Source organism: Columba livia, chromosome 3 (assembly GCF_036013475.1).
Source record: "Columba livia isolate bColLiv1 breed racing homer chromosome 3, bColLiv1.pat.W.v2, whole genome shotgun sequence".
Taxonomy (NCBI): Eukaryota; Metazoa; Chordata; class Aves; order Columbiformes; family Columbidae; genus Columba; species Columba livia.
Window position 1 is genome coordinate 84,274,066 of NC_088604.1, and position 18,736 is coordinate 84,292,801.

Genomic DNA, 18,736 nt, shown 5'->3' on the forward strand with positions numbered 1-18,736 from the left:
TTTTTCCGAGACATCTCCCGCCAGCTCTCTGCCGCCTTACTTCGGGGAGCTCCGCACTCGACCTCCGCCCCCCTTGCAGGACCTGCTCTCCCGCAGTCCCGCGGTGCCGGAAGCGCGCGCCCGCATGTGCGCGGAAGCTTCCGGCGGGCAGCGATGGCGGCGCTGTGGGACTTCGGCGTGAGGGACCCGAAAGAGGCGGGTGGCGGCAGCGGCGAGGACGAGGACGACGACGAAGAAGGAGAAGATGGAGACGCCGAAGAGTTCACGCTGGACGAGGTGCTGCGTCTCGGCGGCACCAAGGTAAGGGGGGACGGCGGGAGGGAACGGGAGCACATGGCGGCCGGGTCCCCCCGGAACGGGCTCTGGGGGTGGCGGGGGGAGCCGTTGGGGGTGCGCGGCCTGGCGCGAGACCCTCTGTAACGGGCGCGCGCTGCCCTCCCTGCAGCAAGACTACGTGATGCTGTGCGCCGTGGACGAGACGGAGGAGGTGGTGGACGGCGGCAGGAAGGACGCGATCGACGACTTGAAGGAAGGGGAGCTGGAAGCGTTCGTCAGTTCTTTGGGGCTCGGCAAGTACGCGAAAAGTTGCTTCGTGGTGGACGAGGGGGAGGAGGACGACAGCAGCAAGGAGGAGAAGCCCCTAAAGAAAGACAAACGCAAGAAGGAAACGAACCCACCTTCATTAGAAGGGAAAAAAGAGAAAAAGGTCAAGGAAAAGGCAAGTGCTGTGAAAGCCAGCAAGAAAAAACAAGCTGGTGGTGATCAGGAGCAGCACCTTTCAGCAAAGACAGAGAGGCTGGAAGAAGATTTTGAATTTCATGCTAGGCAGGTGATACTGGTCAAACCAGGGGGCAAATGGTATGACCTAGAATACACCAACGAGTTCTCTTCAGAGCCACAAAATCAGATGCTTTTGACCAAGTATAAGGCTTTGGCCCAAAAGCTGTACCAGCATGAGACAGATTTGTATAAGAATAAGACGGATTATCAGAAGGGGGCGTCTTCAGCGTGGATGAAAACTGTTGTGTCATCGGGTACCTTGGCTGACAGGATGGCAGCGATGACCCTTCTCATTCAGGACAGTGCTGTTCACAGTCTCCAGTTTGTTGAGAACTTGGTAAACCTCGTAAAGAAAAAGGGCAGCAGGCATCAGAGCCTCATGGCTTTGGATACCTTCAAGGAGCTGCTTATTTCAGATCTCTTGCCGGATAATAGGAAATTATGGTCTTTCTCACAGCGACCATTTAACAACATAGAGAAGATGTCGAGTGGCAACAGGGATTCAAGAGACAGACGTTTGATACTCTGGTACTTTGAGCATCAACTGAAACTGCAGGTGGCAGAGTTTGTGCAAGCGTTAGAAACACTGAGTCATGATTCTCTGACAGCACCGAAATCCCGAGCGCTGGCAGTTGCCCATGAGCTTCTCTGTAACAAGCCTGAGCAGGAGAAAGTTCTGCTTGTTCAGTTGGTAAATAAACTGGGAGACCCTCAGAACAAACTTGCCACCAAAGCCTCATATCTTTTAGAGACGTTACTGCACAAGCATCCAAATATGAAGGGGGTAGTGTGCAGTGAGGTGGAGAGGCTTTTGTACCGGTCAAACATTAATGTCAAAACTCAATATTATGCCATTTGCTTTCTGAATCAGATAGTCCTCAGTCATGAAGAAAGTGCACTGGCTAACAAACTGATAACTTTGTACTTTTGCTTTTTTCGGAACTGCATTAAGAAAAAAGACGTCGAATCCAAAATGCTCAGTGCTCTTCTTTGTGGGGTAAACAGAGCTTACCCTTATGCTGACACTGGTGATGAGAAAGTGAAAGAGCAAATGAACACATTGTTTAAAGTTCTGCATCTTGTGAACTTCAGTACCAGTGTCCAGGCCCTGATGTTACTATTTCAAGTGATGGACTCTCAGCAGACTGTGTCAGATAGGTACTATGCAGCACTATACAAGTAAGTAACAAGTTTGCGGAGTTTTTTTAATATAAATTTAAGTTTATGAGGGAGTCACCATTAATTTAAAGTTGTAGAAACACTTACTTTGCTTTTAAGATCTTGTGAGTTTTGTGTCTCATTGGCTAAAAAATTTTGATGTTTTGTATGAGCTAGAAAAAAAAGCATGTGGTTTCTTTGACTTAACATGAGGATAAAATAAATGGTAGTGATAAGTCCTGACAACACAACATATGCATTTCATGCTTTGCACTGTGTTTTGGTGGCATAATTATATTCCATCTATTATTTGAAACTAATAGATTACTACTTCTGAAATAACTTTTACAGTTACAGTGGTTTAGTCACAGAATAGCCTAAAATCATGTTTTCTTTTTTCCATATGGTGAGGGGGAAATATGTTAAGAAATTCTTTAGATTATTTAGTTTGTATAGTAGGAAAACCTTATGCTACAAAAGTATCTCATTTTTTTTTGTCCCAGCTGATTGTTTAGACTCTTTGTTGGATCCTTACAGGTTTCTGTTTAGTGGACCAAAGGGGTTTTTGAAAAGGGAACTCAAGTTCCCCCAGAATGTGCAATGTATTTAGGGGCTTTCCTGGCGGTCTGGAAAGAAAGTGGAGTAAAAAATGAACTTGCCAACACACGTCTGATCTGGTTGTGAAACACGCTACTTGCTAACCATTTTCTTTCTGTTTTTTGAACATCTGAATAAATCAGATTAGTTTCTTACCCTGAATTATCTCGAACTTTCTATTTTTCAGTTGAACTCAGTTTCTTTGTATTTTCTTACAGTTTTCTTTTTGTTTACTGATATAGGGTTTTTTTAATCTTCAGTGTTGTGTATATTTAGAAATATTACACAACTGTTGACAGTTCAGGTTGATGTAATGGTTTTCAGTATTGGGGAACAAGCTGTCACTGGTCTTTTAGATGGCACTTTGAAAAATGAAAATGATTGTTGTTAACAGCAATTATTCTCCTATGTGCATTATGACATTCAGCAATTTTTTTCTCCCGTGTGTTCTACAGGAAGCTTCTAGATCCTGCTTTAGCAACCTGCTCAAGGCCATCCATGTTTCTTAATCTTGTCTATAAATCTCTGAAGGCAGATGTAGTGTTGCGCCGTGTGAAGGCCTTTGTGAAGAGGTTACTTCAAGTCACTTGTGGACACATGCCACCCTTCATTTGTGGAACCCTGTACCTTCTGTCTGAGCTTCTGAAAGTAAAACCGGAGTTAAGGGTCCAGTTACAGGATCATGTGGTATAACATGATTTCTTTATCTCATTGTTTTTTTCAGTAAGAGCTAGTTTCACAAGCACCTTTCCCTAACCTGTTTATTACCAACCTGAGCGTTTGCACTTGAATATTTATAACTACATTAAAAATCTGCATAGATGAGGGTGTTTTAAGCATTCTAGTCGGTCCTATGAACTTCAGTCATGGATAGAGGATTGTTTTGCTAAATGCTGCACAGGTAAGCAGGTAAACATTCTACACCAAAAAGCTTTGTAGAAAAATGGCCTGTTTGTTCCTTCTGTCTGCACTCCCTGAAGTATAGCTAGGCAGGACTGGATTTTTTTTTTTTCTTTCTTCGGATGGGGAGGGCCCGTTACATTCCTGTGATATAAGCTGTAAAGTTCAATTTTAAGTCCTCTATGAAGGCCAAAAGTCTGTGTTGCTTAAACTTTAGCTATCATTTGTTTATAATTTTGTGAGTAGCTTCTTAAGAACAATAGGTGCATTTTTATAATAAATGAGAGTAAAACCGGAAAGGAAAAGCTGTTTGCTAGCATTTTTTCTTGTTTAGGAATCAGATGATGAAGAGTGCTTTAAGGATCAAGAAGAGGCTGAAGAGGATGAGGAAAAATTTGTGGATGCAGACAAAGAAGTAGAAAGTGAAGAGAGGAGCACAATGGAAAATTCTGCTAAAACAAATGACTCAAATTCAACAGCCTCGTGGGTGCATCATCTGAATATGAGAGGTACAGTAGCAAGAAAATATAATTCTTTAACTTCTAATATTCTGTAACAGTGACATGTTGATCAAGACTTGTAACATTGATAAAAATGATGGGCAACGTTACTGTCATGTTGAAATGAAAAGAATACTCTCATAAAGTTGCATGAGGAAGTTTACGTCATTTTTACCTCCTCTGCCCCTCAGGCAGGAAGCGTGGAACTTCATATGACCCTATGCACCGGAGTCCTTTGTACTGCGGTGCGGAAAGTACAAGCCTTTGGGAACTGAAAAAGGTAAAGAAAGTTAACTTGGTTATTCTTGGAATAGCTACCTGGGTAACACAACGGAAAGATTAAACAACACATTGTTCAGCTTTAAGCTTGTATATGTTATGTACAATGCTGATATTCCAGAGTAGGGAACAGGAATTTTTAAGTGGAGATTTGAACAACGACAATCTTTTTTTGACTTTTGAATCTTAGCTTTGTGTCAGTAAAGCTTTTCTGTGTTGAATTAAATAAAATTGCAAGTGAGAATGGATTCAGGTAAGGCAAACAAAAGATTAAAACTTGAAGTTCAAGGACAGAACACATCAGCCTTGCACTACTTTGTGCATCTGCATGTTATTTGGTGAGTTACGGAGTGGTCTTATGACATAGTGGTGTTGTCAGGAGTTTTATATGTCAACATGAGTAATGACTGTGTTTATTTTTAAAATAGAAATAAGTATATGATTTGTGTTTTTCAGCTTTCTGAACATTTTCATCCATCTGTGGCCCTATTTGCAAGAACAATTCTAGAAGTAAGTGCTTTCACTAGTCTGTAGCTTTGAAGTTGGATTTTTATGTTGTCTGTCTTTTGCCATTTGAAAAAATACATTATAAAGCCTCCTTGCGCTCTGCAGGTAACTAGCAGCTCTGCAGCACTGTAACAAACACTCAAATGCAAAACTTTTCATGGAATTAGGTTTTTTTTTTTGTAAAGGAGACTGCTCATAGATGTAATTAACTTGGTAAGAATGTGTATATTACATGATTCTTAAAGCTTTTTTAGAGTTTTGGTCTGTCTTTTTATTTAACGTGGGTTTTTTTTATGTTGGGAACCCTGCTGTTGGAACATATTATTTTTTAATACTGTTTTGGTTATCATGTGAAAAATATCAAAGCCTACACAAATATATATTTAAAGTCTTTATTTTCATTTGAATATATGGTATCCGAATGGTCCTGAGTATTGGCTGCTATTAGCACAGTACATAGCAAGGCAGTTCATCAATGAAACAAAGTGAAGGAGGTGGTTTTTAGTTACGAAAATATTCACATTCCGAAAATAAGAACCTGTACAGGAGTGTATTAACTTGTCAGGCTTTTTGATGAAGTATCCCTGAGTCTTTGTGTTTTTCAAGTGTGGTTTAATGTTCTTGGAGTGTTTGAGTCCTTTGTGTTTAGTTGCTGATTTTCTTAAACAAAGACCGTAATGATTTTTGGCTTTCTTCTTCTTCCAGGGAAATCACATTCAGTACTCCGGAGACCCTTTGCAGGATTTCACATTAATGAGATTCTTAGATCGCTTTGTGTACAGGAATCCCAAACACCACAAAGGCAAAGGTACAAACTTCTCTGTACATAATAACATATGATTTCGATTATTGATGGTGACCAAACTCTTTTTCTCTCAGATTGCCAAGTAACCCTTTGTGCTGTCAAGTATTTGGGATGCACATAGTGCAACAGAGAAGTGGGATCCATCTTCAGGGCTGCAATGGACATATCTGCAACTAAGAACCAGCTGACAGTCACATACTGCTGTCTCTCAGTTCTGCAGCATGAGTATTGCTAACCTAGCAGAACTAAGCAAAGTGATAGTGGAATGTAGAGACTACAGAATGGTTGATGTTGGAAGGGATCTCTGGAGATCATTTGTTCAAGCAGGGCCACCTAGAGCAGGCTGCCCAGGCTGTCCGATGGCTTTTGAATGTCTCCAGAAATGGAGACTCCACAGCATCTCTGGGCAACCAGCACACAGTCTCCCTCACAGTGAAAAAGTGTTCCCTGATGTTCAGATGGAGCCTCCTGTGTTTCAATTTGTGCCCATCACCTCTTGCCCTGTCACTGGGCACTGCTGAAAAGTGCTCTGTCTTCTTTACCCCCTCCCTTCAGGTATCTGTATACACTGATTAGATCCCCTCAGCTGTCTGTTCTCCAGGCTGAACAGTCCCAGGTCTCCCAACCTTTCCTCACAGGAGAGATGCTCCAGTCCCTTCATCATCCTAGTGGCCCTTCGCTGGACTCTTCCCCGGTATGCCCATGTCTCCTTTGCACTGGTGAGCCCAGACCTGGACAGAGCACTTCCAGTGTGGCCTCACCAGTGTTGAGCAGAGGAAAGATCATCTCCACCTGCTGCCAATGCTCCTCCTCATGCAGCCCAGGACACTGTCAGCTGTCTTTGCTGCAAGGGCACATGGCTGGCTCACGGTCAACTTGGTGTCCACCAGGACGCCCAGGGTCTGTTCTGCCAAGCTGCTTTCCAGCTGGGCAGCCGCCAGCATATACTGGTGCATGGGCTTGTTCCTCCCCAGGTGTAGGGCTTTGCACTTCCCCTTGTTGAACTGCGTGAGGTTCCTCTCAGCCCATTTATCCAGCCTCTTGAGATCCTTGTGGATGGCAGCAAAACCCTCTGGTGTGTCAGCCACTCCTCACAGTTTTGTATCGATAGTAATAATTTGTTTCTGATTTATGTTCTGCTACAGAAAACACCAGCAGCGTGGTAATGCAGCCAAAGAAGAAGCAGTTTATGAAAGATAGGCAGAATCTGGCAGGTAAGTCAGCCCCTTTTCAATTAAGATTGTGATGGCTGAAGAATTCCCGACTGGTTGTTGTAGACATGTCATCTGTGCTGTCTATGCTATTTCTATTAGCAATAAAAGTCTTGTCCATCAGGAGTGCAGTGGTGGTACCTGATGTTCTGGATCAGGTCTGATCTTTTTATAAGGGTGCATGGCATCTCCACAGCTGAAACTTCATTGAGTCATTTTAAGAACAAATGACATAGAGAAAATCAGTTACCTCAACTGTTAGCCTCTTGAGTAGCAAAACACATTTGCTTCTACTGTAGCACGTGGCTTTACACACCAACTCTTTTTTGAGACCTTTCTTTTCTGTTTTTCTTTTGCCTGCATCCCTGTAAGAGGATATATACTCCCTGGGTAAAGAAGAGATTTGCAATCTTGTATCAGAGTGTAGAACACTGTTAAAAATCTGTTTGTAGCTGGCATTGTGACCCCTTAGCGGGGGGAAAAAAGGCTAAAAAAAAAAAGCCTTAGAATTTATTTCAGCTAATGATAATTCTAGTTAGAAGAGCAATCTGTTATGGCACTAACATCAGAGGGACATGAATTTATAAAATATTAGCTAAATTTTCTACTCAGAAGCATGCCATTCTTATATCTGGCGTAGTAGTTTTATGAATAACGTTTTTTTAAAGTTCTTAAAATAACTAAAATCATACAAAAATCTTTAAAATGTATGCTGATCTAGCTGTAGTTAATACAGTAGTATTGTGTGGTTGATGTTTTTATTTTTTTCAAAGTTATCATATAACAACTTTTATTCTCATTATGATTGAAAACTTACTAAATCTCAGAAAATGGTTTTTATAATGATTCAGTCACATTAAGCTCTTTCATTAGATGATGTGGATCACTCCATACAATGCCACAGCTGCAGCTATTGTTAGGATTAGGGTAAGGTATCTTTGACACTAAGAGTCTTCCTGCCCCCAGAAAGCGGCTGCCTTTTGTCTAGTCTCACCATTTCCAGTGATTAAGGGTAGGATTTGGTATTAAGAACCAGCAGTTAAAAAATCAGGGTAAACCATGCTACTTGAGACCAAAAGACGTTCCATCTTCTGTGGTAGAAGCTCTGTAATATTCCCAGGGATGTGCTTTCTTCTAACTTTGGGTCTGTTGTGTTCCACAAAAGTTTTAGTTATACAGATTACCTGATGTACCTTTACTAATCCATGGTTTTATGGCTATCAAAGCTTAAAGCAGGGATTTTGACGTTTGAAGGTACAGTTTGTTTTATTGCATTCTCTAGTTTATTCTGAGTTAAAGGACCAGACCGAGCATTTCACACTGGAGTTGTGGAATTGAAATGTTCTACAAATCCAATATAAAAATATCTGGGTGTATGAATGCAGATACAAAAATCTGCACTTGTATGTACCTGGTATCTGTTGAGGCTTAGAGAATTGAGATTGCAAATCCTCTGGTACCTTCCACTATTTGAAGAGTCCCTCTGTGAGTAAACACTACAGAAAATACTATAATCTGTGCCCACTCAGTTTATCAGTAGCTCTTTTGTCCTTTGAATTCCTTCTGAGGTGAAGGATGCATTCCTGCTGTAGGTAATTGCAAAACCTCCCTTGCTTATGTATAAATAGGACCTTGTTAGGGCTGTGTCTTGAGTTTTTCCATGGGGTCTGCAAACATCTAATTATCAGTATATGCAAAGAGAACTCTTGGTTTAAAGAGGTTTTGAGATGACCTCCACTTTATGTAACAGATGACACTGGATAGCTGCGTACTTCTGTCTGTGCATGCTGTTTAACCTTTTAGAATAACAGCAATCACTTCAACTTGAGGTAAAATAAGTTCTTTTTTTTAATTTTCTTTTTGCAGTCAACAGTAAGGAATTCCGTGCCAAAGATGAGAGCAAAATCCCAGTGGATGAAGTGTTTTTTCACAGGTAATGAAATACTTGCAGACATTCATTTTAAGTGTTGTTTTTTAATGCAATGCTATCAAACCCTATTACATTTCATAAGTATACTCTGGTATTCCAAGTGTTTGCAAAATTTGACTAATTTGAGTGACTTGTGTTGACAGTACTTTCCTTAGAACCTAATTTCAACGTTTGTCAAAAGTGCTTAGGAAAGAGTATCCCTTTATCACTTATGAACAAAGGCAATCAGTGCTTGTAGTCTATAATCAAGTAAGCTGACATCATAATAAAGAGGCCTTAAACAATAGGTAGTGATGAATGTCTTGTGGGTTGTAATTCCTATGCATTAGAAAGACATTTAAAAAAGCCTGCAATATACCTTGCTCATGTTATTAGCATCAAAGCTTATTAGAACAGAACAATGCAAAAAAAGAAGAGCTAGTTTTCTGTTTATTTTTTTACTATTCATAGGTCTTTCTGTTTAGTTGGATTTCCTTTCAGACTATGATTTAAAAATGCAGCTGTAATACTAAAATTGAAGTGATACACATTTGGCAAAGACTTGTTCTTATTAGATCAAAATACTGGTTACCTCTGAATGTCTCCTTAGGAAATCAGTGTTTAACTTAATTTATTTTGCTTCATTCACTTTGGGTGTTTTTGTTTAGTATATTCATTGCTGATGGGGCTTTTAAATTTTTTTGAAGTATCAGGTTAATGGACTTATTAATTTTAATTAATTGATATTATAATATTGAGGAACATAATATTACTTAATAAATAAAAAAGTGGTATTAATTTTGAGATTAAAGAAAAGCAGCCTAAAAACATACCCCTGTCAGTATTGTTACATTGAAGATGACTGAAACTGAGATTACACATTGAAAGTCTTCCATATGAAGTGCTGAAGTCTTCTGCTCTTGTATATGATCAAATCTGCCTTCTGTGTTTAGCGATTCTTTAATATGAAATGAAGGAGAGAAAGTGGTTTAAAATGGCCAACAAGGTAAAATGAAGCACATAAAAGGAGAGGGCTATGGGGGGAAATTTACAGAACTTAATGGGTGAATTGATCTCTTTTTTTTTCCCCTCAATTAGATTCAAGTTGAACTTGGTCCTTTCTTCCATATCAGCATGACACAGATTTTCACATCTTTCTTGTGCCCTTTTGTAAAGTCACTATGTTCAAAATAATTTCTGGCACCTTTGGCTGTGAAATGTCTGTGTTTTAAATCTTACAGTGGTGGCTTACTCTTTGAAAAACAAAGAAAATATAAATCTCTGGTTTGATCTGTGTTTGAAACCATTGCTTACAATTTTCAATTGGCAACATATATGTGAACCAATCTGCAGGTTGTTTTTAAAAAAAACTTGTCACAAAGATCATCACCTGTAATTTTGTGTCTGAGAGCAATATATTATTTCAGATTTTATTCAAAGTTTGATAAGAGGAGAGAGAAACAAAAGCGTCAGGATGATGAAGAAAGTGTGGAAGATGTAGATGATGATGAATTTGAAAGAGCATTGGGTAAGGTTGTGGGGTTTTTTTGCAGTAACTATCCCAGTATTTCCTGCTTTTGCAAATTATTAATTTATCCTTTTTATAGTTTGCACTGTATAAAAGAGACAGATACAGGAATATGTAAGTGGAAGAAAACTGGCTCTCCAATTCAGACTCTATGCTACTATAGCCAGCGGTTCCCACTGTCCCTCATGTAAGCCAGCTGGGTGAACGAGGTCTTGCCCTCACTACTCCAGTAGTGCTCATCTTGTTGAGACAGTTGGAAATCGTCTGATTTTTGAACATAAGCTCATGAGTGGCAGTTCATGCCTTTTTGTTCTTTTCCTAATGTAGTCCGAGAGTTAAATAACTTCTAGCAGCATGTAACATTTGCTTCTATTGTTTTGTTCTTTACTTCTTGGCCTTTTTCAATGTTTCTTATGCTTTTTCTCATCATTCCCAACCTCTTCCATGAGGTTATTCACTTAAATCCTTGGCAAACTTCTGCAGTAGTCTTAGCTCTTCCTGCAGTGTGTACATTGTTTGCTTTGGAATTATGATTTGTTCCAGAATCTGAATTTGTTAGGGTACCATAAAATGTCCATTATTATTATTATTTTATGATTTAATATTTCATGTTAGCTTATATAGTAACATATGTATTTGGAAAAACAACAACAAACACCAAAACCCAAACAAGACAGTTATTTAGCTCTCCATAACTGTTTTGTTCAATATTTTTAGAGAATTCTGAACTCCCACAGCAGGATTCTTCCTTAGTTACACAACTAGTATGGTCTTAGTTATGACAACAATCTGTTTCTAATTGTGTTTGTTGTTCTATTGTTAGTATCTTTAATAAGTTAACTGTCTCTGAGAATTTGCTCCATAAATTCAGAATGTTAAATTAAGGACCTCCTAATGTCAGCTTTTAGTCTTTGAAACAGAACATGTGTAATTTTTCAGATCTTGTTTTTACCTGCTATTTTATATAGCAATTCGTTCCTAAGTGAATTCAATGATAGGAGCTTTCACCCTCTAGGCTGCTTGCTCTTCTGTCAAAAATTAAAGTGAATACTTCTAATCTGAAAATTAGCATACAAATTAGCTGGCAGGACACTTGCTTGGGGTACCTTAATCAAGTCTGTGTTCTTTCTGACTTGGAGCAAGTATTTGAAACTCGTGATATCCCACTTGCCAACTAAATTTGAATCACTAGGCAGTTGTGGATCCATTTGTGTCTGCCTGCTTCCCACATCATCTAATTCTGGCCAGAAAATACATCCTGGGTAAAAGAAAACTTCCATTATTTTTCAAAGAAAAATATTTTTTCAGAAAAAGTCCAGTATGCTTTAGGTAAGCGTTTTCTGGAGTAATTTTTTGTAGGAGTATGAACCCCTTTTATCAGGACCCTTTGTTACTGATGTAGATCATATAAACTGTTCCGGAAAAAGATACCTATATGTAATGACTTCATATTTCTTTGTTTGACTTTGTGTAGTAATAAACAATTTTTGCCCTAGATACATTTGAAGCTGCTGATAATGCCATTGACATTGGCCAGGATGACCTTGATTTTGCTGGGTAAGACTTTAAACTGTTTTTTTTTTAATCTCTTGTTTTAATCCCTGTGTAGATTTTTACTCTGCAAAATTGGATAGACTTTTTTCAAAAAGACTCAGAATATCACTTTGCAAAAAAGGCAATAGCAGTTGGACACTGGGTAATGCTGCTTTTCTGCATGTCCCATAGTGGGGCATTGTGATCCTGTGGTGTTTCCAGTCTGCTGGCTTGACACGTGAGGCCTGTAGTATTTTGTTTATGCAATGCACTGATCCAGTAAGCAAGGTAAGATCTTGTTTTTCATTGTCTCAGGTTTCTGTTAAAGAATTACCAAGTACAAAAGTAAGCAGAATGAGGCATAATGGTACTGCTGCTGTAAGGACTGGTTGTAACTGGACCTAATGCAGTAAATAAACTTTCTGGAACCCAGAATCGCAGAGCTCAGTTCTCAGGAAGTCAGCAGCTTCATCAGGTAGCCTCTTTTTCGCTTGAATTGGCTGCAATACAGCTTTCAGATCAGCATAGAAACTTCTTTTCTTGAGATGAGAAGAGAATTAAAGCTTAAAATTCTAGTGAAACCTGAACATTTTTGTGATCCAGACTGGTGTGAATAAAAAATAGCAAAGAGGAGACAAGAAACAAGAATGATGGTTCCTTTCTTAAGGAAAAAGTCTTATTTCCTCATTTAGTAGAGCTGACATTTCTGTTAATTTCAGAATAGTATTTTCTCAGAACTTCTTAAAATGGTTGACTTTCATAATACAGTTCCATATGCTGAGGTTGAAAACATAACTGAGTGCATAATATGTTTCTTAGGTCTCAGCCTGCAGTTGCAGTATTTTGCAATTATGTTGAACTTTTCTAACATAGTGTTTGCCAGTAGATAGATGTTATCTGAATGCAAACAGTATTATGACAGATCAAGTGCTAAGCTTGTTACATTTTTTTTTAGTAATATAAAAAAGAAAACCAAAGGCGGTAAGAAAGGCCAAAGAAGCGAGGACTCCAGTGGTGACTGGGAGGATTCTGATGACGAAGATGATTTTAGTGATCTGGATGATGAAGAAGTCTCCTTAGGAAGTATGGAGGAGGAATTTGGAGAGGATATGGATGAAGAGGGAGGAGTATTTATGGATGTGTCTGATGATGATAAAAGCCTAGGTAAGGTACCATTAATTAGCAAAAAATTAGAAGAAAAAGCTTTAAAAATAGGTTATCTAATACATAATCACATATATAAATTCAGATTTAGTTACCTAGGTGGGAGGTTTGGCTTTTAAGTAAGGAAGTGACAAGAGGTCCTTCTCTGGACAATAAAGTCTTAAAAGCAACATTTCCCAGCAGTGTTCCAAGTGTGAGCGCGTACGAGGCATCTGGGTATAAAAACTTGCAGACAAGTTTCTTTCATTCTGAAAACACTGACAGGTACAAAAGGAGCTTTATACACAAATAACTGGCTACAGTAGGCAGAAATATTAAAAGATCTCATTGAAAGATCTCATTTGAAAAATTATTTAAAAAAATCTAATACTTGGTAATTTTTATATTTCTTTAGACCTAGCAGTAGGTTGGGTTTTTTAGATGAGGTAACTTCTATTTAAATTGTTGTCTGCTAAGTAACAGCTTACTCATCTAATACAGTTATGCACCCAGATTTTCATTACCATTCTAATAACAACTGATCATTGCACCTGCCTGGTTTTATTATCTTTTCAACTGAAAAGCACAGTTCATACAGTATGCACTTCTTGTTGCTGGAAAAGCACAGATTGAGTATTTCAACTAATATTTTAAGGTCACAGATGATTGAGGGTAGAGGAGGTAAACTATTCATACAGCTGTTAACACATTAATCTTTGATGAGCTTATTATTTCACCAGATTTGCCAAGCAGACTTTCAAGGTTTACATAACACCTGCTTTTAGCCTTCATATTTTATGTACCTTACTATCATATTTCATTAGTTTTTTGTGCTGTGGAAAAAATCATAAAGAATGGTGCACCACTGATCAATTTTTAATTGTCTGGGTTGAAGAAATCCCAAATTTGTTTGTGTGTGCTGTCTTTTAAGCTTTTTTAAAGTAAAGACTCAGACCATTATGACAAATATACCTAAAAAGAGATTTTAGTCTCTGCTATGCTTTAAATACGTGCACACAGTGTGAGAATGAGGGAGTGATATTTTGTTTTTTTCTTTTTTTCCTGTTGTTAGCAATCCAGGACACATAACCACGGGCGTAGTTATATGCGGTGCTTTATTTCAGCGCTGGGAAACCAGGGGTTCGCACCCAAAGCTGGCTTCGCTGGTCAGTTTAAGTTACACAGTATTTATACAGTCCATTCACATACATATTCATATATTCATTAAGATACGTAACGGTTATTCAACATTGATTGCAACATCGATTGCAACATCTTGGAACTATTTTGATCATGTGCAGTGTCCTCTGGTGGTCTTTCGGGGGGTCTTCAGGATGAAGTAAGTAGTCTTCATCACTTCTGTCCCTTTCACCTTTGGGTACTGCACAGGCTTACTACTTTTATGGCTAGATAACTGCTGACTTGCTCAGCCTCCGCAGATCCTGCATGTATTTCTCCTCACTCTATGCGTATTTAGGCTAAGATAAAAGCTAGGTTGTTAAGAGTATACTCGAACACGATATGCTTGAACATCCTTTCAGGGACAGTTTACAAAACTGATTCATCCTTTCAGGAACATTTTGTAAAACTGGTTCTGTTACTAACACTGTCAGACCCAAATAATGACAAGCAACTGAACTCTGGCAGTAAAAAGGGCAAGAGAAAGAAAGATTTGAATTTTGTGGGGTCACTTGAAGGTAAGGAAACACTGCCATGATATCCATTTGAGAACCCTTAATACAAATACAGAGCCTGGAGTCAGAGGGTGTTAGTACATCTACATTTTCGGATCTGAGTTCAGATTTGAATAAACCATAAATGAAAAGGTGTTGGTCTTGCCCTTGTCCTCCAACCAGTGTGGCCTCGTTCAGAGTGACAGTCTGCTGTTGAAGGACTGGAAATCAAAGGAGGAACTTTTGTAAGAAGGATAGTTGTACTAGCAGCTTGTGTGTCTGTTACTAATGTGATGCAAAAATTTTTGCTGTTTAGGGGGAAGATGGAGAATAAAGGTTTCTAACATAGCTTGGTAACGCTTTGTTATAGTATCTTTGTGAACTTGAAATTCTGTCTCATAATACTTTTTGTTTGAAGGATCCAACCGAGGAAAGAAGAGAAAACTCAAAGACGCCAGTATACTGGCATCTGCAGAAGAGGTAAGGTTGATCAGTCCTTAGCAAAAAGTGTTCAAGCATTTTACTTGTTTCTTTGTAACAAAGTAGTAAAATTTCTCTCTTTAAAGTTCGGTTATCTGCTGGATGAAAATGCTGGGTCTAAGTTTGACAATATCGGAATGAATGCCATGGCCAACAGGGATAATGCAAGTAAGTACAACCAACAAAATAGCACATAGTTGTAACGCTGTTCTGGTTCTTCGGATTCTGTAGTTATAAAGATCTGCCTTCTGTAACTGAAATACACACACAGTCAGAAGTCACACAGTACGGACAGTAACTCAGCGTCCGTAAGACAATACTTAGTTTTCTTCAGTTACGACAGATGTCCAGTGCTAATATTAGCTGTGCGCACTGGAGCGAATAAAGCTTCAGAAAACAGGAAGAGTCTGTCATGTGGCCCTTTCACACTGTAAATAAGGATGGGCAGTTCCACTGTTCATCAAGTGTTCATGTGAATTTTGCTCCAATAGTGTCCTGGACTCTTTTGAAGGGAAGGCGTAAGGCATGACTGTCTTTATCTACCTACCAGAATATTTGCTTGCAGTCTAAGTGAAGCAAAAGTAGTTTCCCAGAAATAATTCCAATGAATTAAATGTGTATATACTCCTTTGTAGAGCTTTTGCAGTCTTGCTGGTGTCACCTGAAAAAATGTTAACAGCAGCACTCAAGCACTCTGTACTCCTAACACAAGTCTGTCCAGCATTAGGAAAATTCAAAGTAATGGCAAGAGCGGTCTTAAACCTGGAGATTCTGAGATGGCACAGCACGTTTTGTGAAATGAAAAAAAAACCCCAAACTCTGGTGTCAAAAAAATGGCAGTTTGCATTTTATTAACATTTATAAATACAGTAGTGAAGTTTTAACTTTTACATCATTCATCTGTATTACACATGATGTCAGAGGTATCCATTGGCTCCTCATTTCTCACCTTTCCTCTTACAGATATCAAACAGATCCAGTGGGAAATAGAGCGTGACAAGTGGCTTCACAATAGGGATGTGAAAAGCATCATCAAAAGGAAGAAGCAGTTCAGGCACAGAGGGCTGAAAAGCAAGTACAAAGGCAAGAAATCAAAAAGATGAAGTGGACATTTTAATGTGGACATTTTATAATTATTCCAAAATAATTTTACAAATGATCACTCATCTTTCTTACTTTAGTTCTTGCTGCTTAACCATGTCATTTGGTCATTCTCCCTTATGCCATGAATTCCAGACCACTCATTGGATTTGTAATACACTGAAAAACAGGAACATCCATGTCAGCTCTAAGTCAGACATGTCTGAAGGTGAGCCACTTTGTGGCTTGTTTTGTTGGATATATGGTCCTCCAGTTCTGAGGACTCTATCCAACAGTCTGACGCTCCAGCCAGACCTACACCTAACAGTGAACACTTCTGCAATGACTGCTGGGGTAAGTTTTATGCAATAATAAAATCAGTTTTAAAACATGAGATGCAACAGACTTCAGCCAACAACTACAAACCTACCTTCCAGAATTGACGGAAACCTCTTCTGCATTGTATATCTGAAATCTGGCAAGAAAGATAAATCACAGTTACTTTACCAACATATTTTAAGACAAATAATTAAATGCACTATTTTTTGAACCTGGTAAGTTCTACTTAAGTTTGTCTGAGCTCCTTACTTACAGCCACCATTAAATAACCTGATTTGAATTTACTTTCTCTTTTTTTTTTCATTCTATCACAGGCTGTATTTGGGTTATCATGTGCAGCCCTATCATCAGTATTTTCTGACCTTCCTCACAACTGTGATAGCCAAATACAAGCTACAGGTTCACAGGAAGCTGAATGCTTCTCATAGACGGACATGCAAATGCAAACTGTGAAAACTACTTTGTTTCCTTACGCAGCTTTAGGTGTTCACTGAATCCTGCTGTGGGCTCCTCTTGGCAACCCAGTAGAAAATCATGTAAGGATAGCTTTATGCTCTTTTAATGCTTTACAGCAGCTCAGGAAGTGGTAAAAGCCTCATTCTAAGTGCACTGAGCTATTAGATGAGCTCGCTGCACCTTACAGAACTATATAAACTACAGTTCAAGAAAAGCTGCAAAGGCATCTAAGAACTAGGCCCTTGAACTGAAAAGGGGGAGCAATGAGAAACCGTGAAAGGCCAGCACCAAATTACATCTATTCTCCACATTTTAGTTATAGATATTTTTAATGAAAATCCAAAGAAAAGTAGTTTAACAGCCTGCCTGCATCAGAATCAAGCAAGGGCACAGGTCTGTCAAACTAGTGCTGCATCCTGCAGAGGCCTGAATGCAAAATAAGTCTGTGCAGAGCAAACCTTGCAGTAACCAAGTTGGTGCCTGGCTTATTTTTGTGTTACCTAAGCACTGAGTCCTAAGTCTGAGAGGCTTGCAGGACTGATCTGGAAGGTGCTGTGCTGCTGCCTGCTCTGTCCGCTTGCCAGCTGGGTCTGTTGTCTGCATGGGAAATGTCCGGTCCCGCAGCCTGCGGGAGCCAGCGGGGAGCCAGGGGATGGATGGCTCCAGCAGCTGCACACCAGCTGCCCCGAACAGGATTGATCCATTCCTGCCTTACTCGCACATAGCTTCACCTTTCTAAGTCCCTATTTGAGCCGATGCTGTTACTATTAAAATGCACAAGATGCACCTTTGTTCCTGGTGCTCACTTTCAAAAGTTTCCCCACGGTTTTGGTTTTATAAAACTAAAATAACAGCTTGTCCTTGAGGACCCGCGTGCTACACTAACACCAGCCGAACGACTGACCCCGGCGCGGCAGATTTTCTTAAAATCCCCCGCACGCACTCGGCGTGGGCACCGTGGCGGTGCGGGGCGCCCCGGGCACCTCAGGCGGCCCCCGCCTGGAGCAGCTCCCGGTGTCCCGGCGGTGCCTCAGCCCCCTGCCCCGGCGCGGTGTGATCCCCGGCCGCCTCGCCGCACCTTGGCTGCGGTCCATGGCGCGGTAGAGCAGGATGGCGCCGAGCAGCCCCGCCGTCTCCAGCAGCAGCAGCCCCTTCACGACGCGCAGCGCCATGCCTCACGGCGCCCTTCCCTCACCGCCGCTAACGCTGCACATGCGCGCCGCGCCCGCCGTCTGCGCGCCGCAATTCCTTCCGCTGGTGTCTTCCCGGCCCCGTAATGGCCGACCCAGCGGCGGCGTCGGTGGCTGAGGGACTCGCCGAGGCGCTAACGCACGGCCCGACCGCAGGCAGCCGGCCTGGGGCTGCGGGGAGTGGCGGAGGCGGAGGCCCGTCTGGGCATCCCGCGGCTTCCCAGCCTCGCTGTGCCGGGGCAGGCCCGGCAGGCCCGCTGCTCTGCACAGTGATGGCATCGGGCGTAGGGGGATAATAATTCAATTTGTAAGAAAGGAATAGCAAGACTCAAATAATTTTTCAGGGAGTTGCAGTTTCATCCGAGATCATTCAAAGTGTTGGTGACAAGTCAGATCTCATCTAAGTTGTACAATCCAAAATTTAAGCGAGAACTTCGTTTACCAGTTTGCTAGTGGTTCATAATATACATAAGAACAGTGACTTCGAGCAGAGCAGTGTGTAAATGTGATACTGCTGCTGAAACCTGCCTGAACTCTGTCAGAATGAGCTTATCTGTGCAGCATTGCATTTTACTTCAGACATTTGCAGAGGACACTATTGAAAGTTCATTCTAAGAAAATACTAGATGTTAAGGGTGTGTAGAGGTCACTTTACTAGCATATCCTTG

At 40.4% G+C, this 18,736-nt stretch overlaps 1 protein-coding gene across 1 annotated transcript; it reads left to right on the plus strand.

The window, feature by feature from the left end:
• The first annotated feature begins 100 nt into the window (after positions 1-100).
• Positions 101-16,706, plus strand: CEBPZ (CCAAT enhancer binding protein zeta). Its single transcript, XM_065057939.1, has 15 exons — positions 101-300; positions 446-1,959; positions 2,991-3,222; positions 3,770-3,944; positions 4,127-4,215; positions 4,671-4,724; positions 5,427-5,529; positions 6,672-6,740; positions 8,604-8,670; positions 10,074-10,174; positions 11,671-11,731; positions 12,663-12,871; positions 14,942-15,003; positions 15,090-15,171; positions 15,967-16,706. The coding sequence occupies exons 1-15, from the start codon at positions 154-156 to the stop codon at positions 16,104-16,106; spliced, it is 3,105 nt and encodes a 1,034-aa protein (XP_064914011.1). The 5' UTR covers positions 101-153; the 3' UTR covers positions 16,107-16,706.
• Positions 16,707-18,736: the final 2,030 nt, after the last annotated feature.